This window comes from Erpetoichthys calabaricus, chromosome 5, assembly GCF_900747795.2.
Source record: "Erpetoichthys calabaricus chromosome 5, fErpCal1.3, whole genome shotgun sequence".
Taxonomy (NCBI): domain Eukaryota; kingdom Metazoa; phylum Chordata; class Cladistia; order Polypteriformes; family Polypteridae; genus Erpetoichthys; species Erpetoichthys calabaricus.
Genome location: NC_041398.2, coordinates 181,720,761 through 181,738,587, shown reverse-complemented (window position 1 = coordinate 181,738,587; position 17,827 = coordinate 181,720,761). Strand labels below are relative to the sequence as shown.

At 35.9% G+C, this 17,827-nt stretch overlaps 1 protein-coding gene across 3 annotated transcripts in view; it reads left to right on the top strand.

The window, feature by feature from the left end:
• LOC114642285 (bifunctional methylenetetrahydrofolate dehydrogenase/cyclohydrolase, mitochondrial-like) overlaps nt 1-17,402 on the top strand; it is a 48,560-nt gene extending 31,158 nt beyond the window's left edge. Inside the window, exons 4-9 of one of the 3 annotated variants that reach the window (XR_007935133.1) lie at nt 259-411; nt 3,036-3,143; nt 9,245-9,337; nt 12,620-12,745; nt 16,090-16,246; nt 16,430-16,536. Coding sequence is in view for 2 of the 3 variants with exons in the window: in XM_028791243.2 (XP_028647076.1) it covers nt 259-411; nt 3,036-3,143; nt 9,245-9,337; nt 12,620-12,745; nt 16,430-16,545 (596 nt within the window). In the remaining variant the exon portion in view is untranslated. Of the gene's footprint in view, nt 1-258; nt 412-3,035; nt 3,144-9,244; nt 9,338-12,619; nt 12,746-16,089; nt 16,247-16,429 lie in introns of all 3 variants that reach the window. The other 2 variants (XM_028791243.2, XM_051928315.1) reach the window with 2 other exon arrangements.
• The last annotated feature ends 425 nt before the right edge of the window (nt 17,403-17,827 follow it).

Here is a 17,827-nt window from a genome sequence, read left to right as displayed (position 1 = left end):
TTATGTTTGCTTAATTAAGCTCTGGGCTATATGGCTATAAAGACTTCTTGTTTATCTAATGAACAGTTGACTATTACTATGTTTCTTTTTTTAAGGATATTCACATATCTTATTGTATTGCTTCACTATTTGCAAAAGGAATTTTTGAAACTCTAAAATATGCTCAATTCTGATGACAAATATTTTTGTGAACTGTTTAAAATGCCTAAGACTTTTACACAGTGTTATTTATTTATTTATTTTTATTTCCTCTTTTAGAACATATCAATGAGCGTGCGGTATGCAATGCTGTTGCACCTGAAAAGGATGTTGATGGTTTTCACATAGTTAATGTTGGAAAACTTTGTCTTGATCAAAAGTCAATGATACCTGCTACACCAGCAGCTGTTTGGGAAATTATTAAAAGAACAGGTAAACATATTTGAATATTTTGGAATTTAAAAATTATACTTTGACATGAGTGAGTCTTGCAGTGGTTACTGCTGCTCTACATTTTGGAAGTCCTGGGTTTGAATCATAGTCACAATCTATGAGGAGTGTACACAGATCTTTGTGTATTGTTTTCTCCAGGTACTCTGATTTTCCATCTACATTCCAAAAATAAGTCTGTTAGGTTAATTGGCAGTTCTCAAGTGTTCCATAATGAGTGTGGTTGTCTATTATGAGTGAGCATAGGTGTGTGCATAAGTGTGCTCTGCATTGCACCTAATGCAGCCAAGAAGAAAAAGCTAAAATTTCCCATAACAAGGTTATCCAAATTTCAGCAATCTCATTCAGTTGTTTGGCTCATACTCTAGCAAACTCTCTTCCTGTATCTGTTTGTGAAAGCCTGTCTTGAAATCTTAGCATTTATCAGAATTAAAAATATGTTTTTGATTTTCAGTTAAGTGCATTTTCATTGTCTTTCTTGTCTATTGTTAAGTATTACACATCTAAAAGTAAATGAATAGTAGTCATAACTAGTATAAAAACAGTAAATTAGGTTATTCTATTAGGCATGCTGATTGCTTTGTATAAAATATGAACTATAAATCTTCAACTTTCTGAGTCATACAGTAGGTGTAATGGAGGTCATCTATTAGCTAAATCAGGGGTGCCCAATACGCCGATCGCGATCGACCGGTAGATCGGAAAGGTAGTGCAGGTAGATCGCTTTGCGTTCAAAAAAAAATTTTTTTTAAGTGTTAGTCTATCATATATCCTCCCTATGGCATTTGCCACTTGATTGACATACACGGCGGCCAGTCTGAGATCTCTTTTCTTCTAAAACACCGGTCATCCCGCACGCACGATCAAACGCGCGATCTACTGCAAAACTCCGGCTATCTAAGTGATCTAGTTAGCCTTCCAATTTATATCGACTAAAGAAGGGATTTAAAAAAAAAAAATTGTGTTGGGGTGGTTATGGGCTGGATGTGGAATTGGAAGAGGAATTTTTTTTCTCACAATGTCACAATCGAAGTACGTTTGTCTGATGTGTCAATCTATCATTGCTATTCCAAATAAGGAAAATGTGGAAAGGCACTTTCGAACTGTTCATAAAAACTACAAAACTGACTTCCTTCCAAAAAGCGATCTGAGAAAGAGAAAGGAGAGGGAACTAAAATCATGGTTAATCGGACAGCCGTCATTTTTCACTCGGCTGAATTCAAAAGCAAAGGCAGACACACTGAAGCATCGTTCCGGGTCAGTCACTCGATCATTAAGCATAAGAAGTCCTTCCAAGATGGAGAGATGATAAAAGAGGCCTTCGTTGTAGCAGATGGCTAGGGAGAAATTCCTGCTGAGATTTCAAGACCCCTGGCCGGAGAAAAAGGAGTTTCTCCTTGTCATTAAACATGCAGAATATAAGCAGCTTAATAACAATCAATGGCTATTAGACTTGGCATTTTTTTTCTGATCTGACCAACATGTTGAATGAGCTTAATTTACAGTTGCAAGGAAAAGACAAAACCATGGTCAATATGATTAGCTCAGTTAATGCTTTCAAACGAAAAATGCAACATCTGTCCTCAAACCTGCAGCGCCTTGATTTGGGGAACATCCAAAACCTCGTGTCAGAGCTGGAGACTCAATGGAAGGCGTGTGCGCAACTTGACAACATACGCTACACAGAGCAGATTGAAAATTGTCTGTCAGACTTTGACAGACGGTTTCAAGACTCAGCTTTACTTGAGCCAATTGCTACATTTAAGTGCTATCATTTAGGGAAGATGTTGAGGGTCATTCACTCGCATCAAAAATTGCAACACTGTTTCACCTAAAATTCCTCTACAGTGGAGGATGAGATTTTGACACTACAGGATGACATTCAGCTGAAGTCTGGGGCTCATGGACAGTTTTGGAACTTACTCACAGAGGAAAGGTACCCAAACATGAGGAAATGTGCTACCTCCTTGACTGCATTATTCGGCTCTACTTATTTATGCGAGTCAGCCTTTTCCCACATGAAGATTATTAAATCCAAATACTGTAGTGACCATAAATGTATTGAATTGTTATTGCGCCATAAGGGTTATTCAGTTATGCAAGGAACATATATTTTATGTATAAAGTGTGTGTGTATATAATATATATACTGTATAAAATCATTTTTAATGTAGGTAGATCATTTCGACCTGGTCATTTTAAAAGTAGCTTGCAAGCCGAAAAAATGTGGGCACCCCTGAGCTAAATACAGCTCATAAGCTCCACCTACTGGCAAAGAGTGTTAGACAACTGCAGTTGGCCAACATTTTTATTTTGAAGTATTGCATTTAAAAAATGTACTTAAATGTATTTTACAAAACAGTATACTGTATGTCTCAATGTGCTTTGCAAATGAGGACTACATCTATGCACACTGCAGCAGATCGTATAAATTGAGATGGTATCTTTTAACATCAATACAGGTTTTTGTCATTCTTCAGAATTTCAGTTATGCAATTTTATTTCTTAGATATAAGTTTATTATTCATTTGTATGTTGAACTTTCCTAAAACGTATAGTAATATTTATTTATGCTGATTATTTTTCCTAAAAATATTATTCATCAGGTATTGATACTTTTGGAAAAAACGTGGTAGTGGCTGGCCGATCAAAGAATGTGGGTCTACCAATTTCAATGCTTCTGCACACAGATGGAAGACATGAAAGGCCAGGTGGTAAGTAATGGTTTAAAAAAATGGCTTAAAATTCTTTAGGTATTTTCAAATATTTATTTATTATTACTAAGAATGGATTTATACTATAGTATAATCAAGGGTAACTTCCCAAAATCAGTGACACTTTAAGGGTCTAACAACTTATATGTATATATATAATGTACAAGCTCATTTTCATAGATTTCACAAAACAACTGTTAATCAGTGACAATATTAGATCATTAGAGCAATCAAGATGAGAACAGGCCATTCAGCCCAACAAAGCTCGCCAGCCCTATCCACTTAATTCTTCTAAAAATACATAAAGTCTAGTTTTGAAAGTCTCTAACATCTACCACACTACTTGGTAGCTTATTCCAAGTGTCTATGGTTCTCTGTGAAAAAGAAACTTCCTAATATTTCCAACTGTGTCTCCGTATTCTTGATTAACTCATTTTAAAATGACAGTCTGGATCCATTGTACTAATTCCCTTCATAATTTTAAACACTTTAATCATGTCACCCCTTAATCTTCTTTTGTTTAAACTGAAAAGGTTTAGCTCTTTTAATCCTTCTTCAGAATTCATTCCCTATAGCCCTGGAATGAGCCTAGTCGCTTTTCTTTGGACCTTTCATAGGGCTGATCTGTCCTTTTTGTATCCTGGTGACCAAATCTGCACACAGCACTCTAGATGAGGCATTACCAGTGAATTATAAACCTTCAGCATAATCTCGTTGGACTTGTACTCTACACACCATGCTATATAACCTAACATTCTGCCTAATTAATGGCTTCTGAACACTGTCTGGCAGTAGATAGCATTGAGTCCACTACGACTCCTAAATCCTTCTCATAAGGTGTACTCTCGATTTTTAGTCCTCCCATTGTGTGTTCATACCTAATATTTTTACTTCCTATGTGTAATACTTTGCATTTACAGACATTAAACTTCATCTGCCACAAATCTGTCCAAGTCCCTCTGTAATGATTTAATGGATTCCAGATTATCTGCCAATCCACCTATCTTGGTATCATTTGCAAACTTAACCAGCTTGTTACTTATATTCCTATCCAAATCATTTATATATATTAAAAATAGCAGTGTGGAATTTTTTCAGTTAAATTTCCTACTAATTCCAAATTTAGGTATGTACCTGTCCTGCATTACATGTAAAACATTTTTAAATCTAATCTACTACTCCTCAACTGTTTCCACATTTAAAAGCTTGTACCAGTCTATGCTCCTTAGTCATTGCCACATTTGCTCAAAATTTGTCCTACCAAAGTTAAACTTAACAGTTTTATTCTTTGCATCTGCTCTCTTACAAAACACTGAGAATTGTATTATATTATGGTTGCTTGACCCTAGTGGTTCAATCACCCCTACACTCTCAACTCTATCCTGATTATCACAAAAACTAAATCTAGACATGCTCCACCCTGTATTGGTGCTTTTACTAACTGTGTTAAAAACCAATTACTGATTATTTCTAAAAACTCATTCTCTTGTGCTCCACTATTCGGATAAAGTCCTGCATAACTATAATATCACCCTGTAAACTTGCCTTTTTAATGTTACTAAAAAGATGTGTTTTGAAATTACTGTCTGTATTAGGCGGTTTATAACACACTCTTAAAATAAGTCCTCTTTACCTAATGTTTTCCAGGCGAAGCCACATGTCCTCAGTAAGATGGGGCTCATCATCCAAGTGAAGAGGACTTGCGATTAAATTCTGTTTGACATAAACTACATCCCCACCACATTTTCTGATCTGTCTATCCTTCCTAAAAAAATATGTATCCCTCTTTGTTATTTTCATCCCCATCATTGTTATTTAGCTAAGTTTCCGTTATTGCTATAATATCATACTTATTCTCCTCTCTGTACAACTCCAACTCACTTGTTTTATTTTTGATACTTCTAGCTCACTTGTTTTGTTATACTTGTACCTTTTGTGAAAATGTTTATTTGATATTTGGACTTTAGTCTTCACACATTATACATTTAATGTCTACATTTTGTCAATTATTACTTAAACATGAAAAATGTTTCTGTTTTAGCGATGTGTTTACATAGATCGTTGTAGACACGGAACACACATGAAATGCATATATTCCAAATGACGATATATTATTTACCCTGTACAATTCTAGGCACCTCACACCCAGATAAACCAATTGAGAATCTTTGCAACCTGAGCCACGGCGATGGGGTTGGGGGAGGTTTGGGAAATGGGATAGCAGGCTGCTTGCTGCTTTTGCTGATTGACACATTTACAACACAAAAGAGGTGCGAAGGGATTTAGGGTGGGCCGAGATTACACATTTTTTTTGTAGGGTTTGGCAATTCTAGTGTTAAGACAAGCTATTTTTAATGTGTTGCTCCCTTTAATTTCTCTCGCCTGTGCACCAGGAAGGCAACACACAGTATGAGAATCTCTGTCTCTGAAGCAGACCTTAATTCCCTGTAATGATTGAGTCTCCAAATATCACTACCTCTTTCTTTCTAAGAACTGGTTTTGAGGTGGCCTGTTGGGGCTCCTCATCTCTGCCTACCACCTCAGAATCTTCCGACACACCGTCCAGCTTCGCAAGAACCTGAAAATGGTTTGACACTTCCAATTCTGGGTTAATGACCCCAGACAGTGTTCACCCTTTAACTTACTCCTTGTGATCATGACCCTCCTATCTCTACCTGTCTGGTCTGTATTCTCCTCCCACTCCACCTTACGGGTGCATACTATTTCACTAAAGGATACCTGGTCCATGTCTACCAATTCTCTATTACAACACAGGCCAGCCAACTCCTCCTCCACCTCAGCAACCCTGAGCTTGAGGCACTGGATCAGCTGGCATCTCCTGCAGATGTAGCCCTCATAGAAGACTGACTCCTCCAGAATTGCTGTTTCTGTTACATATTAACTATTTATTGTTACAACGCTGGTTATTTACTTACTTAATTTACTTGTAAGTGCTGGTAAAACTACCATTGCTTTCTGCCCTGCCTTGTCTGACACTAGTTCAAATACAAATATCAAAAAAGAGTTCACGTAACAAGTAACTTCTCTAAGTGGACCCCAAAACAATCTGCTGCTTTTGCTCCTGTGCAGGTGAAAATAAAATAAAAAAACTCTCCTAAAGGAAAAAAAAGTTTTTAAAATTCCCACACGGTTCCTTAGTGGCAACCAAAACCCAAGTTTATAGGAGCAACATGTAATTTTTAATTAACTCTCACACCACAGAAAACACAAACAATCTCCAACTCCCAGCTGCTTCTCTCTTGATTGCAGAGATGACATTAGCAAGTCACTACGTCTCCTCACGTCTCCCGTCAGTATGTCTCCTCTGTCTAATAGATAGATATGATATGATTATGAGTGAGTACAAATCACTACATTGATAGTCCCACAAATGCAAAAGCCTCCAAAAAGTCAATTAAAAATGACTGATTGGCAGTGGCGGCTCGTAGCTAAAATTAGTGGGGGTGCTGCTCCAGAAAATTTTTAGCCTTTGTTTTAAAATTGTGTGAAAGGAAACAACCATGTATAAAAAGAAAATTTATTCAGAAACCGAAAAAAAAATGAATCAAATAGAATAGCTGGAAACAGGATAATAATCTAATTCTACACTTTATCACATTCAATAATATGGTACACGGTTTTTAAGCACAACACACGCGGAGTAAAAAAAAAATAAAAAAATCTACCTTCCACCAGCACACCAGGGTCCGCACTGCAGGAGCGACAGTGCTCTCTCTCCCTCGCAGCCTCGCGTGCAGCTTCCTATGTGCGCATGCGTACAACAGCCAAACACCACGCCACTGGAACTGTGAAGCGCACAGTTCCATACAAAGATTTTTGTATCTTTTTCATAAACTGGGGATGGCTACTGACATTAAGCTTAAGGATTATATATTGTACAAGTATAAAGAAAGAATTAAAGAAAAAAGGACTCATTATATTAAATGTTATCGATAATATCAAGTGGAAATAGGGGGTGCTGTAGTTCCACAGTGCCTATACGCGAGCCGCCACTGTTGATTGGCAATAATTTAATTTCTTCAATAAGATGAAATAAAGCTGTGAAAAGATATATGAAGTAAACATGTATCAAATTGTAATAATGAAATAAGACAAAGCCCATAAGTCAGATGCATATTGTTTTTAAGACAAAATTAAACTAATTTAGGACATGATTCATAAAAAAATATAAAATAAAGATTTTTAAGTGACACAATTTTATTCAAAAATGCACCAGAAATTTAAAAATAAATTCCTTGTACTAAATTTTTTTGTCATTTGTAACTAAAAATAAAATTGTAGGGCAATATTAAAGAAATTCATTTAAATCAATCAAAATTCATAAATTTGTTAAAGTTACATTTTTAACCAGCTTAACTATGTAAAGAAAATGACACATCATATAAAAGTTGATTAAAATATGCAGGATAAGAAAGCTCTTCAAGATATCGCCAGAATTAGCTTTAAGAAAGAATATGATTTATGTAGAATTCAATAAAGAGTTCCTCTGCTAATGATAATGGACAATCAACTTATCAATTACTAATTAAGACACTTTTGTTACTTAGGGTTCCAAATGGAGTGGACCTTGGTCTGAAGTAGCTGTGGCATCCTAACTGTAAGGTCTTGTAGAAGGTAGAATTAACAAATTACAGAATTTGATTCATGGAAGAAAAAAAATAAAAATGTATGTTTCTTTTAGCATAGATGGTGAAACCACCATTATTCACTTATATTATTAATTTTAACTAAATTTAGCATTATTTAAACAGTTTTAAAGATTTAAGGGATGGAAGTTCAATGAGTAATTTAAAGTTGGATTTAATAAAAAATACAGTTAAAATCTGTGTCATTATAATTTTATAATTTGTATATTGGGAACAAAAAACTTTCCTATAAACCTTAAAAGCATCAAAGGAAATTGCTTGATGAATCAGCATTCCTACTCCTCTAGTTGTATTTAAAATTTTAGATAGATAGATAGAAATGCATTTGTTCCAAGGGAGAACATTGCTTTTTACAGAAGCTCACTAATAAATAAATAAATAAATACAGAAATATAATAACTATATGGCTAAACATGAAAGAGCAGTTACAGTCCCCACAATATTATTGTTGACACACTTCTGATTAATAATTCGTTGGATAAAAAAAGTACTAGGCTATCCTTCAATATTGATGTGTGTCCCCTGCGTTCCAAGGGAGAACATTGCTTTTTACAAAAGCTCACTAATAAATAAATACAGAAATATAATAACAAAGAAATACAAACAAAAAATACTTAAAAGATGGAAAATCTATGATTTGGCTAAACATGAAAGAGCAGTTACAGTCCCTGTGGCACAATATTATTTGTTGACACACTTCTGATTAATAATTCATTGGATAAAAGTACTAGGCTATCCTTCAGTTTTGAGGTGTGTCCCCTGCAAGAAGGCATTAGCTGACTTAATTGCTATATATATATATATATATATATATATATATATAATATATATATATATATATATATTCTAATTTTGTTTTTTGAAACTAACTTCTTTTTGTTTTCTGAACCCAACTTCTAGTGAAGTCTTAACCAGAAGTTAGATTCACATAATTAGTTTAAGTCTTAAACTAATTCTCCATCTTCTATGTCCACTCCATTTTCTAGTTGGCTTGTCTCCCCAAACAAAGTATTGACTCAGTAATGCAGGTTCTCTTTTCTCCAACATGTTCCACAGCAATGTACAGGAAGCAGCATGATAATCTTTCCTGACAATACAACTAGAGTGGCATTCCACATGATGCACCATGGGGAAAGTGAATCACTTAATAAATGTAGAGAAAAGCAAATCATGAATAATAACTTTCAGTGGACTCTAAATGTATTGCAGGAAACATTACTTATATTAACCATCTTAAAAAAAATCTACAATGTGTAAAAATGAAAATGCTTTTTAGGGCAAAAGGCAGATCTACTACGCTCATTTGGGCAGACTTAACTGGAAACTGAAGTATATACAGTATGTTAGTTTTTTTCTAGTTTTTAGTAATGATAAGTGAATACATTTTCTAGGATTGTTAAATTGTTACATATCTTACTATATTTACATGTGCAGGTGATGCGACAGTGACTATTGCACACAGATTCACTCCTATAGAACAGCTGAAACGTCACACATGCCTTGCTGACATAATAATTGCAGCAGCTGGTAAGTTCTTACCCTGTTTAAAACCTTACTATATATATATATATATATATATATATATATATATATACAAACCATCTATCCATCCATCCATCCATCCATTATCCAACCCGCTATATCCTAACTACAGGGTCACGGGGGTTCTGCTGGAGCCAATCTCAGCCAATACATGTAATTATACAACTTTCTTTTTCTGATTTTCTGCTGTAACTGCTATTTTCCAGAAGTCCATATTTTAACAGTGTCATTGTTGTGTAGAGGGCCGTGGTGTTATGCGACAAGTAAGGTTTTACTAGTCAGTGCTGTAACATAAATTGAAAACTTTAATAAGCTCACCATGGGAGACTGTTAAGAGCTTTTAGTGGTTGACTTTGCATTTGCAACCTCAAGCTTTTGATCCTCTTCAAGCACAGACAAAGTTGATTCACCTGGCTTATTCACAAATGGGTCACAGATCCATTCCTTCCCATTTTGGGGGTCTTTTGTGGTGGGAATAATGCTCAAACTTTATTGAAAGTTGAGATAGGTGATCATACACTCTCTGGGAGAAAGAAGACCCTGGCTTGGTATCTTTAACAACCTCTGCTAACGTTTGAAACATATCAAAAATCCCAATGTTCACTTGTCAGCCCCATAAATCAAGTTTGGCTTTTAATGCAGCCACTTTATCTGCCAACTTGAACAACGGGTATCTTCTGCCTCTGCCCCACGTGCTGCTGCTCCACTGCTGCCTCAGATTTTCCTCCTCAGGCTCCTCCAGCACTCCTCCAACCTAGCTGAATACTCAGTCTGTGGAGTGGGTAAAGGTGGGGTGCCCTAGTTTCCTAGTGCCCTAGTTAGAATGCCAGTTCATATTGTGAGGTTTCTGAACTCTTTTGGGATCCCCGCCCCCCCCCCCCAACGGGAACATCACGCTGAAGTGCATCCCAAAGCGCGATTGCTTCACAGTAGAGCTGTGAGCCTGTTATTGCCCCGGCAACAGATAAACAGTCTTAAACGGACGTGGTGATCGCACTTCAGGATAGTCTTCAGCATGTTGTCCCGTTGACAGAGGTCCCAAGAGAGTTTAGACACCTCACATTTTCTAATTAATAGGAATGTTTCTTGAACGAGCATCACTGAACCACATAAAAACTGTCTTCAAATGCAGCAGTTTGCATACGTTTGCAACCCGAGATTTTTCTTCTGTTTTTTGCATATAACAATTGCATTTGTCATTCCAACAGATTGCACATCACAAACATTAACACATCGTTTTTTCGTGTCTGCCGTTTCTATAGGAGGGTGACAATGAGACAAATTCCAATGGATGTTTTTCAAATGTTGACAAGCAATAAGCAAAAGGTATCACTGAAAACCACAGAAAACAAAAACAGCAAAAAAAAAAAAAAAAAAAACAGTACGAGGAAAGTTCGAAGAAAGACTTTTTTTTTTACAATGTTTCTGTTTGGGGATCATTGTGCAAATGTGCACAACTGAGCTGTGACCACAGATCTAACTGCTCTGTGGATGATTCATTCAAGCATTTCAAGGTCACTTAGTTGTAATGAGAGAATCTGCTGAATGTACTTTGTAGTAATGAGATTTCTATAGACTCGTGTCATATGGGGAAACTATGGGACCATAAAAATACTTTGTTGTAATACTCTCTCACCTCGGTCTCTCTGCTTTCTCTGCGCCGCTGCAAAGCCCCGCCCACCAAGCGTTCTGAAAAGTCTGAGTGAGTCTCCATTGCTGGCAGTTCTCTCGTGGCCCGGCAGTCAGATGGCTGCGGCCCAGTAGTGGCCCGCGGACCGGGGGTTGGGGACCCCTGGTCTAAATAATATAATCAAAGTGTTCAGTATGTTCAGAAATTCTGTAATAATCTTCCTCAAATCTCCAAGTTCTACACATTTTAATATTTATATTTGAAGTATACTGTATTTTTATGTGTCAGTTTCACAATTCTATTTTTGACATTATGGAATTCCTAGGGTCCTACCACATAATTACTTTAGATGGTAATGCTACACCACTACTGTCTCATGGATCCAGTGTGAGGGGTTCAAATCTTGTGATGATGTCCATTCGGTATTTGCAATTCTCCACCTATCTACATGGATTTTCCTCCCACATCCCCTAAGGTTAAGTTAATCTGCAATTTGAAATTGGACTGAATGTTTGTGTGAGTAGGCTTTGCATTGGATTGGTTCCCTGTCCAAGGTTGTTTCTTTTTTGTTGGTATAGTGCTGCCAGAGTAGGCTAATAACTGGACTAGGTGAGTTTGAGAATAAAAAAAATGTAAATAATATACTTTTAACTCATAAACTGCACAAACATAAAATGGGCTAAAGTATACTATCATAAAATTATTGAACATTGTAAGAGTTTACTTACACTTAAATAAATTTTACAAAAAAATAAAATTATCACAGCTGATTAGTAAAGCAGTATATTTTTTGACTTGATTTTAATAAGTACCTTGCATATTATTTTTTTCTTCTTTGTTCTTTTGCCAGCCAATATTTTTGAGTCACTTTTTGTTTTTTGTTTAAACTTTCAGTTATGCTTTGACCTTTTGAACACACCCCCATCTTCTTCTTTTTTTGTACAAATTCTTACCCGATCCATGAACATACCTTCATTGGTCAACTGTGTTTGTTTTGTTTTCCAGCTTCCTGCCCTACAATTTTAAATCTGTCTTTAAACATAATAATTGTATCTCATTTTGTCTCCCACTGGCATAGGTTCTTCATCCTAGTGTTTGCCAAAGAAAGGGTGAAATTAGTACAATTTAGCATGACACTGAGTGAAGGGTCTGAGTCTAAGGATCTTCTCTGGTATCTGGAAGTTTGTCAGTTCAAATTCCCACTACTGCTAGAAGGGCTACTACTCAGTTGGGCCCTTGAGCAAGGCACTTAACCTGAAAATTTCTCCTGGGGTGGTGTACAATGGCTGACCCTGAACTCTGACCTCTTAAGTTCATGCAAAAAGACAGTTACTCCTCAGGGATTAATAAAGTGCATCAAACCAAAAAATTAAGTTTATAAAAATGAATAGATAACAACTCTGGTGCTAAAATGATAATTGGTAATGGTGAAGGTGTTTATATTACATACTAATAAAAAATATTGATTTTTTATTATGGAAAATCAATTAATGAATGATTCATATGAATGAATGGTTAATAATTATTTTTCAATATTTCTAAAGCTTATAATGTTATCCTTTTTATTTGGTAAATAATGGGATGTGTAAACCAATACATTAAATGTATATTTATTTTCTTTAACTTTCAAATTTCAGGAGTTCCAAGGTTGATTACTGCAGATATGGTGAAAGAAGGAGCAACCGTCATTGATGTTGGCATTAATCGTATCCAAGACCCTAAAACAGGAAAAACCAAATTGGTTGGAGATGTAGATTTTGAAGGTAAGCACAATATAAAACATTCATGAATAAATCAATTGATAAGGATGTTACATGGAAGTAGATTCTAGCGTATGCACAGGATTAATGTCAAAAAGGCTTCTTTATGCAGAAGGGTGACCATATACATACCAGTTTGTTTGTTTGTTTGTTTGTTTTTTCTGTCCTGGCATCCAATAAAAAATCAGTACATACATTACAATGAAGAAACTGATTGATGAAATTCATCATATATTTCATTGCATTAATGTAGAATGCATATAGTTAAGTTATATATTGTAATATTTATGCAGTGCCTATAACAAATACCCTCTTGGAAGTTTTCATCTTTTTATTATTGTACAACACTGAATCAATGAGGATTTAATTTTCTGTTTTTGACATTGATTAACAGAAGAAGACTCTTTAAAGTCAAAGCAAAAGTAGATTGATCTAAATTATGTTTTACATATAAAATGTAAAATTACTGATCGAATTAAGTATTCACCCCCTTCAAGTCAGTATTTAGTAGATACATGTTTGGTTCAAAAACTTCCATGTACCTTCTGTGCATTTTTTTTATCTACTGGTGGCTTTTCGTTTTGCCACTCTTTCATAAAACTGTGGATAGTGAAACACAACAATTGTTGTATACAGCCATTCCAATCCCAATTACTGTAGCTTCTAATTCCCTCAAAATTATATTGGGTCTCTTGGTGGCCTCCCCCACTAGTCTTTTTCATGCTTGATCACTCAGGATGGACTGCTATAGAGAGATTTGCAGCTGTGCCATACTTTTTCAATATCTTAAAAATTGATTTAACTCTACTCCAAGGGATTTTCATTGACTTGGGTATTTTCTTGTAGCCATCCTCTGATATGTTCTTTTCAATCATTATTTTACGGAGCTGTTTGGAGTGTTCTTTTGTCTTCATTTTGTAGGTTAGGCCATAATACTATCTCACCACAAGATACCATCCAGATACAGGTGAATTTATATTATAATCAATTGAAATCTCTTGACTACTATGTTTCCCCGAAAATAAGACCTACCCTGAAAATAAGGCCTAGCATGATTTTTCAGGATGCTCGTAATATAAGCCATACTCCGAAAATAAGCCCTAGTTACGATCCCACGCAGGCAACTTTGGATGAGCGATACACGCCTACCGCTACCGTATGCACACAGATGAACAGGAAATAATACCGGTATTTTGATCCCCCGACAAGATGAGTGTAAAAAGAAAGAGCTATTCTGTTGAGTACAAGAAAGGAATTGTGGAGGAGTCCCAGGGCAAAAATCTTACTGCTTTCTGCAAAGAGAAGAAGTTGGATATCCAAATGCACTATGAGCAGGCTACATGGACAAGAGGTGCTCATTTAAGGAAAGCTGTATTGCTACACATGAGAGATTGGGGCCAATTGTTCTAAAGGAAATGGAGTCACAAGAAATTTATAATGGAATTCAGGGTTTGGAGAGTTATGATGATGTTCCAGAAGATGATGACATGACTGTATTTGAATAAATGTAGATTTTTGTTGCAGAATGCTAGGGGGTTGTGCCCCCGGCTCACTTCACTCGCCCACCCCCCGGGGCACCCTGCGCCCCAGCCACTTCATGTCTGTGCCGCTCACGTTGTGAAGGGGGGGCTGAACGCATGCTAAAGAGATGTGGTTGGATCAGCCACTGTCTTACGGCTGTCGTGCTGCGTGTCAATCATTTAAAAGCCTGTGCAGCAGCTGTCCTTTTGTCTCACTGCCTTGTCTTGCGGGTCTCCGAGAAAATCACGTATCGTCTCCTTCCAGGCCTTCCAAGATTTTTTTTCACAATAGAGAGAAATGTAGATTTTTGTTCATGGAAAAACGAGACATCCCCTGAAAATAAGCCCTAGCATGTCTTTTGGAGGAAAAATTAATATAAGACCCTGTCTTATTTTTGGGGAAACACGGTACAAACAAGTTATCTCCATTTAACTAATTATGTGATAACTAAAACCAAATGACTTCACAAATAATAATTTTGGTGTGTCATATTAAGAAGGGTGAATACTTTGCAGAAATCTGTTTTCACTTTGATATTATTTATCTATTGATGAGTGTCAAAAATGTCAAATTACATACATTGAAATTCATTAAAATTCAATAAAATGTAAAAGCTTCAAAGGGACATTTTGTAGTCACTGTATATATTTCCACGTTGCACTGGTAGGCATAGTAACAATCGGACAAGTGGGACTAGGATTGTCCCCCAATCCCTGCTATGACAAAGTCCAAGGGAAGGAGAGGCAGCAGAAGGTTCAAAAGGAGGTGTGAACAGCAATAGAGGAATTCCGTGCCAGAAGGGCAGCAGGAACGTTACAGCAGGGAGCAGAGATAAGATGATACCAGACAGTCAAGCATAACATCACATGGGGGTATCTATAGGGTGCAGATCCCCAGCACAATAAGTTGCTTGTTCGATCAGTGTTTGATGTTTTACCCAGTCCCACAAACCTGCCCCTCTGTGGGAAAGCCGAGACACCCTCTTGCAGCTTGTGCGAATGGAAAGGTGCCCTTCAGCACATTCTTATCCGCTTCTTATCAAGTTCTCCTTAGCAGCTTCCTTAAAGCCCTGGGAGAAGATCACTATTGCTGATGCCATGACCAGGTAATGAAAGCAGTGGCTGAGACCATTAACACAGTTGTCTCCCTACATAAGAACTGCCAGGTGACAAGTGTTGTAAGATTTGTGAAGGCAAAGGAGAAGCCTAAGACTCCATGTCAAGCTCCAACAAATATCCTCAGTGCAGCTACCAACTGACAGATGAGTGTAGACCTAGAGATGCAGCTCAAGTTCCTGGTTCACATACTCATGACCTTGTTGAGTACTGCTTTCTGAGTCAGCTACATAGATGATTACGTTGGATCTAACTGTCTCCTGGGAAGACAGGATCAAGGAGGCATATGTAAGAAAGAAGGCCAAATATCAGGCCTTTGACAATAACTACCACAGACCAGTGAGTAAAGCAAACTGTTTGCCCGTTGAAGTAGGCAGCAGGGGATTTGCTGGCCAATCTCAATGACGAGCCTTCAGTTGTTTGGGAATCACAGTAGCCTGCCATAAAAGAGCCATCAAGACAACATCACAATGGCTTTAGATTAAGAGAAATGACCAATGGCTTGCTACTCATACATAGGCAGGGATCTGATCAGCCTCAGCTGGGTCTCCTGGGTGAGGGTGTCTGATGTTGTAAGACTCGAAACACCTCATTACCCTAGGAACATCACTGATGATGTGTCTGAGAGCATCTTAAGATGTTTCAAATAATGTAACAATGCTATATACAGTATGCATATATATACGTATATTTTCTGTATCTATATTGCAGTGGATTTTGGTATCATCTGTCCAAGTTACTGTTTTGTATTCCCTGCTGCCTCACGAACTCCAGGCATATGGTGACCCTAGATAGAATAATGGTGTTCAGCATACAAATTAAACAGTGATGATGTCCATCCATCTATCCACCCATCCATCATTGCTATGTAATTATAATTAAATTTTAACAACCCTAAAAATTACAAGGATTCTCTGCCTCTTATTTTAGAGACTATTACAATGCATATGTGTCGATATGACATATAATAAAATGAAAATGAATTAGTGGAGTAAAGAATCAAGTTAATATCTTTTAACTTAATTTTTATTACTTGATTTTTATTTCACAGAAGTGAGGAAGAAAGCCAGTTTCATCACACCAGTACCAGGAGGTGTGGGGCCAATGACGGTTGCCATGCTTATGAAAAACACTGTTTATGCTGCTAGAAATCTACTAACACATTAAAGAGACATTGCCATTAAGATGATTTTATTTTATTGTATTGCAAAATGTATTTTTATTACTATTTATATATTTATGTAGTTAATACCAATTATATTTTAAAAAATCTATATTTTTTCTACTCTAAAAGTCTTCTTTGACATTTTGAAGTATAGGACATTACTTCATACATTAAAAAAAATCAAAAACATTGAAATGAAACTTTATTTACAGGATTAGCAGTTTTGTTACTTGTGTTTTCATTTTTCTAATGCAGTTTAATAGATGTTTATTTATTCAGGATGTAAATCATTAGACATTGTACTTTTTGAATGCTTAAACATATCAAAATGGGAGGATTACACCTCATATAAGCTATGCATAATTTTAATCTCTTAGCACAGACAGTATGAAGCCAAAATATACCAAGTACCAGCTATAATTTAAAAAATAATAACATGTTATTGTTTCAGATATTGATAATATACAGTATATGGTGCTTCAAATTTTCATAGAAATATATTTACAGGAGTTGGAGGGACTTACAAAAGGGCTGGGTCAGTGTGCTTTTTTTCATTTCATTGCTGAAATAAAAGTAGGTTAGAAAATCATTGTTCTGGCTGTTAATGTTTTCATCTTGTGCCAGTCTTATGATGATTTACTGAAATGTTGTGTTTCTGTCCTTCTTTTTATATTATTAATGTGCATACACCCTTTGCTTTTTTTCCTTTTTGCAGATTTGTTTGCAGATTAGTTTTTGTAAAACTGCTTTTTCAAACTGTAAAGTATTGTGTTAGTCATTAAAAGTTTAAACAATGTAATGTATCTGGCAATTAAAAAGGAGGACTTTTTGTTCATGTATGGGATCAAATTAAATGATAGAAATTCACTTTTATGTCTCTGAATTATCATAAGCAAAAGGAACATATATGTTCAATATTTATTGAAATTGGTTACCATGTAAAAAAGATAAATATGAATACATGTGTTAGGCACTGGAAAAAGTCATGTAGTTCAGGTTACATAACTGGGAAAAACAAAGTGCCTGGGACAATATTTACTGTAATTTATTATCTTAATGTAAAACTCTTAGATGGATAAATATAAATAATTTTCCTGCTTTGGACATGTTATGGCATTGCAAATTTGTTATGTTCAACTTTAGAATTAAGAATTAGCCAGCTTTTATCAATTTAACTTGAAAACATATTATGCTAAGAAAAATTCTATTTTATTTTAAATAGATTTTCTGCACTTGCAAGTTTACTTAAAATTTCTAATTTTGTAAACATTTATTGCAATTATG